At 54.7% G+C, this 12,258-nt stretch overlaps 7 protein-coding genes across 7 annotated transcripts in view; 4 read left to right on the top strand and 3 right to left on the bottom strand.

Annotated features, from left to right (window-relative positions):
• The first annotated feature begins 9 nt into the window (after positions 1-9).
• Positions 10-514, top strand: PHACADRAFT_264543 (uncharacterized protein). The gene has a single exon (XM_007401176.1). It carries the CDS (start codon positions 247-249, stop codon positions 505-507), a length of 261 nt encoding a protein of 86 aa, XP_007401238.1. The 5' UTR covers positions 10-246; the 3' UTR covers positions 508-514.
• A 33-nt stretch (positions 515-547) lies between these two features.
• PHACADRAFT_264544 (uncharacterized protein) lies at positions 548-1,251 on the top strand (the record flags this gene model as incomplete). Its single annotated transcript, XM_007401177.1, has 1 exon — positions 548-1,251. A coding segment is annotated over exon 1 (307 nt), but the record flags the coding sequence as incomplete, so codon positions are not given.
• A 171-nt stretch (positions 1,252-1,422) lies between these two features.
• On the bottom strand, positions 1,423-2,686 carry PHACADRAFT_264546 (uncharacterized protein). The gene is made up of 2 exons (XM_007401178.1): positions 1,736-2,686; positions 1,423-1,679 (listed from the first exon to the last, which is right to left on the bottom strand). Exons 1-2 carry the CDS (start codon positions 2,663-2,665, stop codon positions 1,659-1,661), a joined length of 951 nt encoding a protein of 316 aa, XP_007401240.1. The 5' UTR covers positions 2,666-2,686; the 3' UTR covers positions 1,423-1,658.
• Positions 2,687-3,212: 526 nt separating this feature from the next.
• On the bottom strand, positions 3,213-5,599 carry PHACADRAFT_166617 (glycoside hydrolase family 5 protein; the record flags this gene model as incomplete). Its single annotated transcript, XM_007401179.1, has 16 exons — positions 3,213-3,340; positions 3,467-3,576; positions 3,641-3,696; positions 3,754-3,908; positions 3,958-4,003; positions 4,056-4,155; positions 4,212-4,503; positions 4,561-4,602; positions 4,656-4,761; positions 4,815-4,940; positions 4,992-5,066; positions 5,126-5,195; positions 5,247-5,300; positions 5,356-5,416; positions 5,468-5,499; positions 5,562-5,599. 16 exons carry the CDS (start codon positions 5,597-5,599, stop codon positions 3,213-3,215), a joined length of 1,491 nt encoding a protein of 496 aa, XP_007401241.1.
• An 896-nt stretch (positions 5,600-6,495) lies between these two features.
• PHACADRAFT_264547 (uncharacterized protein) lies at positions 6,496-7,022 on the bottom strand. The gene is made up of 3 exons (XM_007401180.1): positions 6,873-7,022; positions 6,714-6,817; positions 6,496-6,667 (listed from the first exon to the last, which is right to left on the bottom strand). Exons 1-3 carry the CDS (start codon positions 6,984-6,986, stop codon positions 6,646-6,648), a joined length of 240 nt encoding a protein of 79 aa, XP_007401242.1. The 5' UTR covers positions 6,987-7,022; the 3' UTR covers positions 6,496-6,645.
• Positions 7,023-7,756: 734 nt separating this feature from the next.
• Positions 7,757-8,762, top strand: PHACADRAFT_264548 (uncharacterized protein). The gene is made up of 5 exons (XM_007401181.1): positions 7,757-7,880; positions 7,989-8,030; positions 8,099-8,301; positions 8,424-8,556; positions 8,611-8,762. The coding sequence occupies exons 1-5, from the start codon at positions 7,790-7,792 to the stop codon at positions 8,646-8,648; spliced, it is 507 nt and encodes a 168-aa protein (XP_007401243.1). The 5' UTR covers positions 7,757-7,789; the 3' UTR covers positions 8,649-8,762.
• A 2,042-nt stretch (positions 8,763-10,804) lies between these two features.
• Positions 10,805-12,258, top strand: part of PHACADRAFT_130574 (uncharacterized protein) — a 4,179-nt gene continuing 2,725 nt past the window's right edge. The window contains exons 1-2 of the mRNA XM_007401182.1: positions 10,805-10,955; positions 11,049-11,343. Of these exons, the coding sequence (XP_007401244.1) occupies positions 10,845-10,955; positions 11,049-11,343 (406 nt within the window). The 5' untranslated portion in view covers positions 10,805-10,844. The remainder of the gene's footprint in view (positions 10,956-11,048; positions 11,344-12,258) is intronic.

Here is a 12,258-nt window from a genome sequence, read left to right on the forward strand (position 1 = left end):
TGACTAGGTACCGCAGCTCTTTAGAAAGGTTCGGATGAACCAACATGTTCGGAGTGCTTTGGTCGCATGCTCGTGCCTAAGCCCCACGTACTGTTGCGACAGCGCGAACTTGGTGACCCGAAAGGCTCCCAGAAATGGATTCGCGCGAAGATAGACGCTTGTGGGAAGGGAGAAATACCTCGTGCAGCGGGCAACTACGCTGCCCAAGCCTCGGAGGTTGTGCTCTAGAAGAGGTAGGCCGATGCTATGGACGAGCCACCAACCGCAACGTCGTTCAGCCAATGCTACATAGAATATCAGACGTGGGTGGCAATGTATGAGGTGCTTACCGAAAGCCTCAGAGACTTCTACAAGAACGGCAAGCTGTCGAAAACCTCTACGCCATACACCCACTTCCATGGCGCGTATTCCATCGTTGCTGACTCGTCAGTATCAAACAAGACGCGATCGGCACTCGTTTCTCAGGAGCCTCGGAAAATAGTGAAGTTGCCTCATAGGTGGGTATAAGTACTGCTGTAATGCGACTGAACTCACCAAAGACCGTTTCATATAGCTATGACGGTGTTTCGCGGGCCGAAAGCACGACCAGTTATACCGCGACATGTCACTGTGAATGCGATCTGAAGACTGTGGCACCAAAGGCTGTTCCACCTGCGCCAGCTCCGAGCTCTGCATCTGCATTGCTGGTTCCTCTGACCTTCGTCCACGCCCCTTTCCTTCAGTCACCACTACGCCTACGCAACCGGGTCCAGTACTGCAAATGGCACCTCCTGATATCCTCCCACCTTTGAAGAAGCTATGACAGGGCACGCTGTCGAAATGGATCCTGCGGGAGGCACCAATACCGGCTGCGGTGAAGGCAGAACCCGTCGAGGAGAAGATCAAAGTCTGTGGGGGAACTCTGCGGATCATCGTGATGGACGACCTATCGCACACGTACTTCAAGGGGCCAGATTTCAAGCTCATGAAGCCGTTTTGGCTGAGCTTGGTACTTAGTGTCTACGTATGTCTGGTGCACCTGCGAGAAAAAAAAAATGACGAGCCTCGAGCCGCGCATGGAAGCCGCAATCGCAACGTCTCGGGGAGCATCCGACGAAATACAGGAGCCGATGCTGCCAGTGTTCGAGACGTGCAGCTGGAAGGTGTGTCTGACTTCAAGCCGATCCATCGTCTCAGGCTCTGTACCGGGTCCGGATGTCACAGAGTGGCGCACTGCAACATAACACACCAGAGAACGTTTGTCTTCCGCTGAAATACTAAGGCTCGCTGTCTCATATCTTTGTAGTGACTGGACGGATGGACACCGCAGGCAACATCGTCGAGGTATCCTCTGGGGACTGAAAGTGGATCCCTATGGCGCACCTCGCTGGCTGATTTATCCAACTTATGGCAGATAGGTGACAAAATTAGGAAGCTGCTGGAGGATCTCGCTGTATTTATTTATCGTGCTCCTATATTACAGATGTTCGAAAATGGTTGACCTGAAGAGTAAACTTCGATAACAGCTGGCCGCGAAGTAAGTGACTCGATAATCATACCTAGCAATGCTGAAGAAACCGTTTCAGACGATAGAAGTACAACAGACTTGAACGATACGGTGTAACTGAATCGCGTTCACTAATTCGGAACCCGCTACTCACGACATATCAAGAGGGCGGCTACTTGATCTTGAGCTCAATCTATTGGCACATTCGTCAGTGCGAGGGTCCCATAACAAGATGCCGACGGCCCTCACCTCTTCCAGCACACGACCCACTTCGCCAGCTAGGAGAGCATTGAAGGTGTGCACGTCGGAGAACGCCGTCGTTCTGCACGCCTCGCACACTATCGCTCCACTCAAGGCGGCGTTGATTAGCTCAGGGTTTTCCAGTGTCTTGGCCCTCGGCCGTGCACGCAAGGCCTGGCGTGCTACGGAGAGGTAGCCCGAAAACCATGCCCCGCCGCACGTCTCCTTACGGCACCTGAACATCCCTGGCTGCCAACCTTGCCCGGCGGCGAGCGGCTCTATCCAGCTGAGGTCCGCCATTCGGTCAGCGACAGCTTTCACGCAGGCACGATAGTACGCCAAGAGCCGGTAATACACGCCGGCAGGAATACTCTCCAGCTCTTCAACGTACATCTCGTTGATGGGGTGCCCCAACGCTGCTATCGCCGCCGTCCGCATCTCATGCTCCCATTGCTTCTTCGCTGCCAGGGCATACACACGGAGCGGATATTGTTCGGCAAGCTCTGCGATGACCTTCTTCGAGGCCTTGACGGCAGCGATTATCTCGTATTTACGCGCGGCTTCTAGGAGGGCGAATGTGTCCTGGAAGCCCCGGAGAGTTGGCGCGTTGTGGACGGGGTAGACGTGGCGCAGGAGCGAATCCAGCGTCCTGCTGTCCTCGCTCACCGGGACAATGAGTCGCCTCATCTGGTCGTATTGGAGCCTACTCTGTGTCTCCTCTTGCTCCATGGCGAGGAACTGCCCCTGCCAGAATGGAGACCATGTCATCAGGATTTGCTTGTGTACGAGAAAGTGGACGTCGTCGCTGGTGCGTAAAACGATGTCTGCATGTTCGTGATTGAATGGCTCCATAGCGATAGTGGGCTTTTTCGTTTGCATAGGAGCGTTAGTGGACTTCTTCGCTTGCGTCTGCGCTCGCGGGGAGTACTGTGTGGGCATTGTCGAGTGAAGAGGTACGCCACAGTGGGTATGAGGTGCGAGCGAGGATGCACTGCCAGCAGCGTATTTATGACCCTAGAGCTATGACTTCAGGTAAACCTTGTATACAGAGCCTCATGGCATTTATCCGCCATGAGGATCCCGCTTTCCAGGCAAGAGATTGACAGGACAGGAGTAAAGGCGCTGGAGAACTGGGAAACCTTGTACAGCGAGTAGACCCCATTAGCAGCCGAATATATCGTATAACCGTTGTCAAATCATTCTCATCGTCCGACCGCCGTCGCTTTGAGGTAAAGGAGGGTAGGTTGTATTAACAGATATATCTTAACAGTCGATAGAAAGATTTAAAAGAGCGCGGGCTGATACACGAGGTAAGGACCGTGATGATAAAGAGAGTGGGTATACCTTGAATGGTAAAGACGGAAGTCAGGTGTGAAGCTTGTGCACCGGAATCGCCTCGCTTGCCTACCGCAGGACCCTAGATGGACAGGCAGTGCCATTCCTTGGGCGGCAGTCAGTAGTGCCGCAGTTTATGGCTACGCTGTTACTAATGAATGCGCTGTCGCTTATGACCGTGCCGCTTGCGTACAAGCGTGCCGTTGCTCGTGGGCGTGCTGTCGCTTGCGGACGTGCTAATGCCTGCAGACGTGCTGGTGCTTGCGGAGGTACCGGTGCCTGCGGACTCGGACGCATCGGTGCTTGCGGAGGCACTGGTGTTTGCGGAGGTGCTGGTGCTTGCGGATGCACTGGCACTTGCGGAGGCACTAGTGCTCGCGGACACACTGGTGCTTGCGGAGGTACCGGTGCTAGTGGACGTGCCGTTGTTTCTGTACGGGTCGCACACGTTGGAGTCATGCACCTGAGAAGGATCCTGAGTCAGGTATCCCAGGCGAAGACCCTCCAAGTAAGACCTGTGCGGATCGCTCCTCGTGAGTAAACCCGCAAGGGGAGGGAGGGCGCCAAAGTGCTGCGTACCACTGGCGCGCAAGATCTCCCGCTAGCTGCGATATCTCGACCTTGAAGTTCCAGAACTATACACGAACGGAGTAAGAACGGCCATCCTGTTACAGCTGTTCCTGAAGACTTACGATCCAGCCCGCGCCCTGACTGTACGCGAGCTTCTGCGCGTCAGCCCACTTGAACAGGAAGTCGTCTGTGGCGTTGAACTGAGTCGGAAGGCCCCACTCGCCGAACCAGAGCGGGCTGTCTCCCACCGCGGCGTCGTTCTGGACGCGCTGGAGGTCTGGACCTGTATTAGCTTTGATGGAAAGCTGTCCAGGAGCGCTACTTACTGCAGATGCTTGTCAGGTAAGCATCCGGGTTGGGATCGGCAACACCCTAGCGAGTCGGTCAATTGATGTCCCACACTGCAAGGCGCTGTGTCACGTACCCCGAAACTGTAATAGAGGTGGTTATCGTAACCCTGAGGACCGATGGCTGCAGCTGCTGGGTTAGGCGGGTTGTTGAACTGCCAGTTAACGTCCATAAAGCTAGTGCCACGGTAAATAAGGAACGCTGAAATCTTACACAATTCAAATAAGCTTACTTGGTGACCAAGGGCTCAGGATTGCTGTGGCAAGGAGCCTCCTCGAGCTCGAAGTTGAAGATGGTCGGGATGGCAAGTTCGATGGCAATCTCCGCCAGGATAGGAATCGCATCCTCCAGAGCAGACTTGACTTCATCGTTGAAGATTTCGGTCAGCGTAGTTGCGTTTGTGACGTCGCCCAAAGCATAAGTGAAGTTCGAGGTGTTGACCGGTACGTCGAGCTGGATGCCAGGCACAGGAATGCCCAAAATGAGCTCGACGGCGCGAACGACTTTGACGAAGTTTGCCTGGACTAGAGAAAAAAGAGGGCTATTGGTACGCGAGATGGGCAACAGACGAATACACTCACAAGTCCCATACCCAGGAGTCTGGGTAGCATCCATGATCGGTTCTTGTACAGATCGTCAGTTTTCACTTGTGAAACCTTGCAGAACCATGGCATACCATTGACGGCCTCGATAGCAAACACGGAACCGAAGTTGGGATCCAGGTGCGATAACGCTGTCATCACCGCCGTCCAGATGAGAGCACGATGGTAGTTATACTCGGTCTGCAGGACCTGTAAGCCCACCCACGAAAACTGACAGAGAGCCCGAAACGTACATAGAACTCGACATCATTTGTGCAATGTCCGGTGAACATCTGGCCGGCAGTCTGGACGCCTGGCAGGGCATGGTGGTCCAGAATTGCCACGATACCTGCGGCCTGAAGCTGGCTGAGACCGCGTTGCTGCGGATAACGTTAGCGAAAGCTCGATGCCAAGCATGTTAATGCACCTACCAGCTGCTTGATACCACCACGCGGGTAGAATTCGCTCGTCCGGTTGACCAAAGGCTCGATGATCCAGTATCCGAGCTAGAGAGGCAAAAGCACTTAGTTATTCCGTGGCGACGTTATACATACGGAGGCCTTACGGGAATGCGAACAGTGTTGATGCCAGCCGCGGCGATCTGATCTACGTCATCTTGAGTGAACCATGACTCCCTAAACGGCTATCAGTCACAGAATGATGGCATAAACTTCAGTCTCACGTACCAATGTTGCTCGAATTTCTGATCGACTGTGTCGGGATACGCCTGGGCGAACGCACTGAGCAAGCATTAGAATTACTTTTGCGAGGAGTGGCAAGCGCGGAGCCACGCACAATTCAGTCGCAATGCACTGTGAGCAGTCGCTGCAGCTTTGGCCGCCCATGGCTAACCACTCTGCAGAATTAAATCAGCTTTACGCGTCTCTCGCGCAGCCGAGATGTTTACCTGCGGGTAACATCCAAGATTCCAACACCAGCCTGACATGAGACGAGACGGGTTCAGCGGGATGCAATGTTTAAAGGGGGTGAAACGTCGTTACCATGAACCTAGATTAACACCATAGATTTTGTCAGGCATGCCGGCAAGGGCTGGGGTAAGGAGTGTGAGGAGAACTGCGACCGTAGCCAAGAAGGCCCTCATCTTATTGAGGGAGGGGGGAGGGAGAAGGGAGGGAGTCGGTGCCGAGCAGCAGCCCTTTCCTAGCCACCTTTGTACTCACCATTTTTCACGCTTCGGAAGACGTCTGATGACGGCGCCATTCAAAGACTTTTTGATGTGTTTGGCGCACGAGAAAAGCAACCGACAGCTCTTGCGTCTAAGACGAATTTAGTGGGGAACGAGATTACGGGAAAAGTGTGCGCGACCCTGATTATTGATGGCCGCGAAGGGTGGATGCCGAGGAAATGAGTCCTGTGATCGTTATTGCTCGACGACTTTGCTCATGGCCGTTTGAATGGTCGCAGTGATGCCTGTTGCGCAGCGGACGCGCGCCGCCTCAGAAACGCATTCTCAGTGATGAAGCACGGCAGGAAGCTACCCTGAGAGCACCCGCAGACCCCACGTGAGACACAGACGCGTGTATCGCGAGCTGAGAGTCGGTGTCGTTGGTCAAGTGCTCCTCGAAGGAGAGACAAGTATAGACGAGACCACATGTGTGGCGGGCCGCGGTCGTTCTACGACGGCACCTGAATTTGTCGTACGTGGGTAGCTTGGCTCGCGGCAGCGGAGTTTAGGTGCATATGTGGTATATACGTCTCACCTACTTCTGACTTGCGCCGCAGACATCTGAACACATGCTACGGTGAGCGAGGGCAGTGTTGTGGCTATTTCGCCGAGGACGTTTCTAAGAGAAGTGCTGAACGTCTCCAGGAACAGGATAGAAGAGCTCCTTACCACAAAACTCAGGTCATCAGCTGCGAATCCATCATCTGAAATGCTGGACACAAGCAGAATCTTCTGACAGAGAGTCAATACGGGTCTGAACAAGTACTCCATATCTTAGGTTCGAGTTTGCAGAGGATGGGCGTTTTGCCCTTGATATGATACACACGGACTTGATGAGAATGCCTTCTACTCGTACACCTCCAACTTTATACAAGCTATAACTACCACGTCCGGATAGTTTACGCGCCACCAGACTTCTTGCTAGAAGACGCTTTCAGTTCAGAAAGTTACAGAGCAGAGCACTCACAGTGAGTATCGGGTCACCCAGAATGGAAGACCAAAGCCAATAACACAGAAGGCACTGAGCTTCGCGACGAAAGGGCCCTTGTTCTTGTAGGCAAAAGGAAGATGCTGCACAAAGATAGGGTCAGGACAGGGGTGCGAGGAGATGTAAACTTCGACTGACGGGCGGTGCGCCGTTGCCATGGTGCTCGCTGGCGTATCTCACACCCTTGAGCGCCACCTGAGAGCGACGCGAGGTCATGCGCAGAGTAGCAGGGGACAGACGGGCAGCAGACATAGTGAGCGACTTCTGGGCAGATACAGAGAAGGGATAGGCTGGCGCGGGGTGTTAAGGAAGATCCTGGGAATCAGATGGCCCCATGGGACCTCAGGCTTTATAAGTGCGCCTTCGGTTCGCCAAACACGAGGGTCTGCGCGGAAATTGTAATAGTCAGTGGCAACCGTCAGTAACGACTTACACGGAATAATAACCCGCCAATCAGAAGTGCTTCTGTGTGTGTTAAAGAGGGGCTAAGGGCGTCTGGAGGGGGTCAGGAGACTCCTGAGAAAGTCAGGGTAGGTCGGCCGGCTATGACTTGCATTTCTCGACAAGTCTCCAGTGCCACGGACGCATAGTACACCCAGTCGCGGGACAACTGCCAACACTGCTGCGGTATTTGGGCTTGCGGTGATGAACGCCACAAAGGCGTTGTATCGTGACAGCAGCAAGCAGAGCTTTTCAGTGTTTATTTATTTGCCGGCGGGACCCGGACTTTAGGCGGAGTTTTTGTTCATCGTTCTCCTTTACTTAGTGCCAGGCTCTAATCAACCTATAACAAGCACAGAATAAGCTAGGGGTTTTTACAGCGAAGCGAACGGCACAGGGCTTTTTTCTCTCTTTCAATTCCTCTAAGTTATGTGAACGAGGCGGACGAGCTTCCACCAGCCAATGGCATCGCGCGCATTTGCCTCCTCGACGCCGTGACCCGCCTTGTGTGACCAAGTGACGCGCTTGTGACTGCACGTCACGAACAGTCCGAGGGAGTCCGTTCGCCCGAGACCGTCCTGCTTCCGCATCCGCCCTCGCTGCCAACGACCATCATGTCCTCTGCCGTCGTTGTTCGCTCGCTCGTCAACAGGAACGTCGCCTCGGCGGTTGTCCGCAAGTCCTTCAGGCCGCTCGCCCTCCAAGGTGTGTATATCGCGTGGGCTTCAAGGGGCAGCACCTGACGACCTCTGTCCTTACTGCTCGCCCGGAACACACAATACACTACGGACGGAATGTACGGCGATTATATAGTGAGGCATGCGCACCAAGATACCGCATATGTTCCTGGTGGTCGTACGTAGCCAATTCTCGGAACCGGTCTCGTGAAGCGTGCCGCCCCACTTACCTTGATCACGCCTCAGCCATTTACAAGGGCACTGTGAACGACCCTACTACATTTCCTCCACCCAATCGTAGCCATGGCTCGTACCACTGGGCGTTCGAGCGCCTCCTCTCTGCTAGTCTCATCCCTATGACCGCCGCGGCCTACGTTACCAGCGGTACCAACTACCCTGTCCTCGACGGCATCCTTGGCATGAGCCTTATCGTCCACAGTCACATTGGGGTGCGTTTATTCATTTATATTGGCACCCGTCACGGCCCAGGGGTGCTCTAAGCTTCACGAGAAGAGCCCGAAGGTCCTATGGTCCATGTCCTGTGCCCGGTGTACTGAAGATACCTTGCCAGTTCGACAGTATCGTGGTGGACTACCTGCACAAGCGCAAGTTCCCCGTCCTCGGCCCTATCACCTCGTGGACTCTGCGCGCGGTAACCGTCGCCGCCCTTGTTGGCGTGTACCAGTTCAACACGAACGACATTGGTGAGTGGCAGACGCCGTTGTATCGAGGCCTATCGCGTCTGACATCTGTAACAGGTCTCACGGAACTCATCGCCAAGGTCTGGCATGCATGAGGAAGCTTAAAACCCTTTGGACGTTGTGGCTATCAGCATCGCTTCCTGCATTAGCAACATATCTGTCTCTGGCCCCCAACAATGTAATTTCTTCTCCAGCCAAACGAATATAGTCGGACCGTTCCGGCAACTCATCATGTATGGAGACTTGATTGGGTAGCGTTTCGTGCCACGAGGCTCTGGAGTTGATCCAAAAGGCTGACACGCACGGTTTGCCAGTGCGATACGGTCGGTGTGATTCTTGGTATGCGCTTTGTTATCGCGAATGAGATTCGTGGCTGAGAATTCTCAGGATATATATGTGAAGGGCGCCATCCATGCTCACTTCGGCTTCAACTTGGATCACCCACGCCCGAGTTCTTCACATGAGTTTCATGTAAAGCAGTGAGGCCGGCCGTGTCGCAATATGCAAAAGCGGCATACCAGAATCAGGCATAATAGCATCCGCGAAGGTGTCCTGATCACTACCCTGCAGTTTTATTGCGGCCTATCACTCTTTCAAGTCCCTTACTCGCGCCCACAGCGTCTTATAAGCAACATGATTGAATCATGGCGCCACCCACATCGGCCCCGACTCTGAGCCGCGATGTTAAGAATATGAATATTGCGCTCGTCGGTGAGTTCCAATCTGCTTTTGGGATTGATGAGCTAGATCAACTGTGTGCAGTTCGCGTATGATCCTCTACGTGGTGATGGTCGTGCAGTACTTCCGTGCCTTCCTCTTTCTAGAGCTTCTACCCGAAGGAAGTCTGCGGGACACATGCCGGCAGGTACCCCACAGCTGTGTTCGCATCCCGGTATCTTGTTGTGATATCGGTGCAGTTCATGAAGAGAGATCACCGCGAACCGCGGACCGGTCTATTAGGCGGCTGCTGACAGTTCCCCGAAGCGACGAGAGCGGACAGCGCTGGCATATGCGGCACGGTGCATCGCATAATGAGGGCCACGAGATCCCTACGCCATCCGCAATTTGACCTCGACGAGTGTTAGCCGTGTCGTCGCGGTGCGATACATGACGAGACACGTTCTGACTATCTCCCGTTGCGTGATGTGTCGTTAGGATGCAGGGGGACATCTGTCCCGCGGCGGCGCATTGGTTGATTCTGCCTCTAGGCCCGCAGGAGCCAAGTAAGTAAACTCTATGAAGCTGTCTGTGTCTGCCATCCATATTTGGCGGCCAATGGCATCAACAAAGTTCAATTTTTGGTTTCATCCGAGCCCGACTCGGGCATGCGCAGCTGTGGGGCGCCTCCTCGCCTGTGCCATCCCAGCATGATGGCGTCGGTAACCGAGGAGACGGCAAGCTCTAGGCACCCAGTGCTGGCTCCTTCAGTTACCGGCTGGTGTCGGAGCTCCACTATTTCCGACTCGTATGCCCGCAGAGCCTGTTGCATCAGGCGGCACATACCACTAGATGTGGATATGAAACCTCTCGAGAAATGACAATGTACGGCATTGATCCAACTCTCCCCTAATTCTCCACACGCGGGGACTGGATGTTATTTGCCTGCCGACGGCGCACAGATGTCGCGAAAGGTGAAGTGGTGGTGGTCATGTTATCTCTCGGGTCGACGAGGTATCCGCATACCTGAGCTATGTACTATGTGGCGTAGTCGGCTCTAGTGTCCATTCTCAGACAAAAGGCGTTTCTGACTCGACGACATGCCAGTGACATTGGTCCCGGTTGGGCTCTGAGTACTGTGGGTTCCTCAAGAAATAGGGACAAGTTGGTCACTAGCCTGGCGACAATGTCGTCGGCAGAAGCGCGTAAGCGTGCGGCCACAGGCGTCTGCACATTTCCGAACGCGTCTGATGTTTTCCGGCGGATTGGCGTGGCGGGCATCGGGCGCATTCTCATAACGTTTTCAAGCCGTAAATCAGCGTCTCTCGCGGACACTGGTATCAGCATCTCGCTGTCGTTCTCCCGCAAGGGTACGGCGCGAACGACTTTGTTTCAGTTTCGCAGCAACCAGAGGGGTCCGGATGAGCTCCTAGCCAATCTTACATACGCAGGGCGACTATGAGGAACGCGGCTGACTAATTGCGTATGGTATTGCAAAGAGTTCTACCATAGCTCAGGTTCGTACCATGATCCTATTCAGGTTACCGTGCACAGCTCGTGGTATATAGGTAGGCCTCCGTCTCTCGCTTCCAAGTCATACTCTCAACTCCCCTCCAGCGCGATTCTGAGTTAAAATGTCCCCCAACAACTCGCCACCTCTAGCCCCTCAGTATCAGCCGGGCCCCGCAGCATACATGCGGGCACCGAAGGGCAAGGCGTGTCTGAATTGCCGCAGACGCAAGTTGGTAAGTGCGGCTTATCGTATGCGCGGCCTCCGGCTTGGCAGGCTGCGCGCCTCAGGTCAGACTCTCTGACGAAAATATTCTTTGGACGCTCAGAAATGTGACTGTGCGCACCCGGTCTGCAGCCAGTGTGTGCGCCTCGGCCGCGAAGGGGACTGCGAGTACTCCGAGAAGGACCAGAAGACTCGCACAGAGATCCTCGAGGAGCACGTCGCCGCGCTCAAAGCCCGGATCGTCGAGCTCGAGGGCGCTGCCAATGGCGGCGCTGGTGTCAGTCACGCGGATGGATTTGCCTCTTGGCCCGGTCTCTTGGATGACGACGACTTTGCCGACCTCGCGGGGACGTCTCATGACGCGAGGCACTCTGGTGGCAGTCATGGTTCTAGTCCTGGTAGGCATAATCTCGACGTATCTCATTACGGGATGTTCGAACCACTTGTAGAATTGACCGGGAGAGGCCATTCAATCCCCACCTATCCCGAGGCGCAGATCCTGTACGAAGATCTCATTGATTAAATCGGTAGCGGTCTCGCTGACAATGCACCGGGTTAGCCTTGACGCCTTCTTGCCGCACGCGCAGGAAGTCGGCTTCTTCCTCAACACGGCCCGGTTCTTGAGCAAGGTGTCACAACAGCTATCTGGCCTCTCCTCTGTCGTAAACTCGTTATTCGATACCATCAACGAATCCGACCCGCTGCTGAGCGCCGTCTACGTGTGGGGTGCCGCACTGACCTCAGACGAAGACCTCAGAGTGCAACAAAGCGCCTATCTCGCGAAGGCCGTACGGCAAGTCTCAGAGCTAGGCCCGAACAAGGTCCGCACGATAAACACTCCCACAGCGCAGCCGAACGTGCTGCACATAATCCAGGCCCACGTTCTCCTCGCGAACTACTTCTACAACGCCGGCCAGTTCGCCGAGGGGCGCAGACACACCGCCGACGCTGTCTCGCTTGTCGTGCTCTACCGGCTGCACAAAATCAGGAGCCCAACGCCACATGACCGCTCGAAGATGTCGCTCGCACACGCCGCCGACGAGGAGCTTGCGATGCGGCCTGCGGCTGACCTGATAGAGGAAGGCGAGCGAATACACGCGTTCTGGCAAGTTTGCATTCTGGACAAGACGTGGGCTGTAGTACTTGGATGCCCAAGCCTGATGGTCGCGGACGACAGTCTAGGCGCCAAAGTTGCCTGACGCGACCGCAAAGTCGACGCTCACCACCACTTACGAGCCATGGTTAGAATCATCATTAAAGGAGGTACGTAGCTCTCACACGCCATCTTTTGTTGAAATTAACAAGCTGTGTGG

Source organism: Phanerochaete carnosa (genome assembly GCF_000300595.1).
Source record: "Phanerochaete carnosa HHB-10118-sp unplaced genomic scaffold PHACAscaffold_12, whole genome shotgun sequence".
Classification (NCBI taxonomy): Eukaryota; Fungi; Basidiomycota; class Agaricomycetes; order Polyporales; family Phanerochaetaceae; genus Phanerochaete; species Phanerochaete carnosa.

What these genes read in the sequence shown, in the direction of transcription:
- PHACADRAFT_264543 (XM_007401176.1), top strand. Translation starts at nt 247, where the DNA reads ATGGACGAGCCACCAACCGCAACGTCGTTCAGCCAATGCTACATAGAA.
- PHACADRAFT_264546 (XM_007401178.1), bottom strand. Translation starts at nt 2,665, where the DNA reads ATGCCCACACAGTACTCCCCGCGAGCGCAGACGCAAGCGAAGAAGTCC. An exon ending in TGGGTCGTGTGCTGGAAGAG is followed by an intron (nt 1,680 to 1,735) that starts GTGAGGGCCGTC and finishes ATGTGCCAATAG; the next exon opens with ATTGAGCTCAAGATCAAGTA.
- PHACADRAFT_264547 (XM_007401180.1), bottom strand. Translation starts at nt 6,986, where the DNA reads ATGTCTGCTGCCCGTCTGTCCCCTGCTACTCTGCGCATGACCTCGCGT. An exon ending in ATGGCAACGGCGCACCGCCC is followed by an intron (nt 6,818 to 6,872) that starts GTCAGTCGAAGT and finishes ATCTTTGTGCAG; the next exon opens with CATCTTCCTTTTGCCTACAA. An exon ending in TGGGTGACCCGATACTCACT is followed by an intron (nt 6,668 to 6,713) that starts GTGAGTGCTCTG and finishes AGCGTCTTCTAG; the next exon opens with CAAGAAGTCTGGTGGCGCGT.
- PHACADRAFT_264548 (XM_007401181.1), top strand. Translation starts at nt 7,790, where the DNA reads ATGTCCTCTGCCGTCGTTGTTCGCTCGCTCGTCAACAGGAACGTCGCC. An exon ending in CAGGCCGCTCGCCCTCCAAG is followed by an intron (nt 7,881 to 7,988) that starts GTGTGTATATCG and finishes GCGATTATATAG; the next exon opens with TGAGGCATGCGCACCAAGAT. An exon ending in CGCATATGTTCCTGGTGGTC is followed by an intron (nt 8,031 to 8,098) that starts GTACGTAGCCAA and finishes ATCACGCCTCAG; the next exon opens with CCATTTACAAGGGCACTGTG.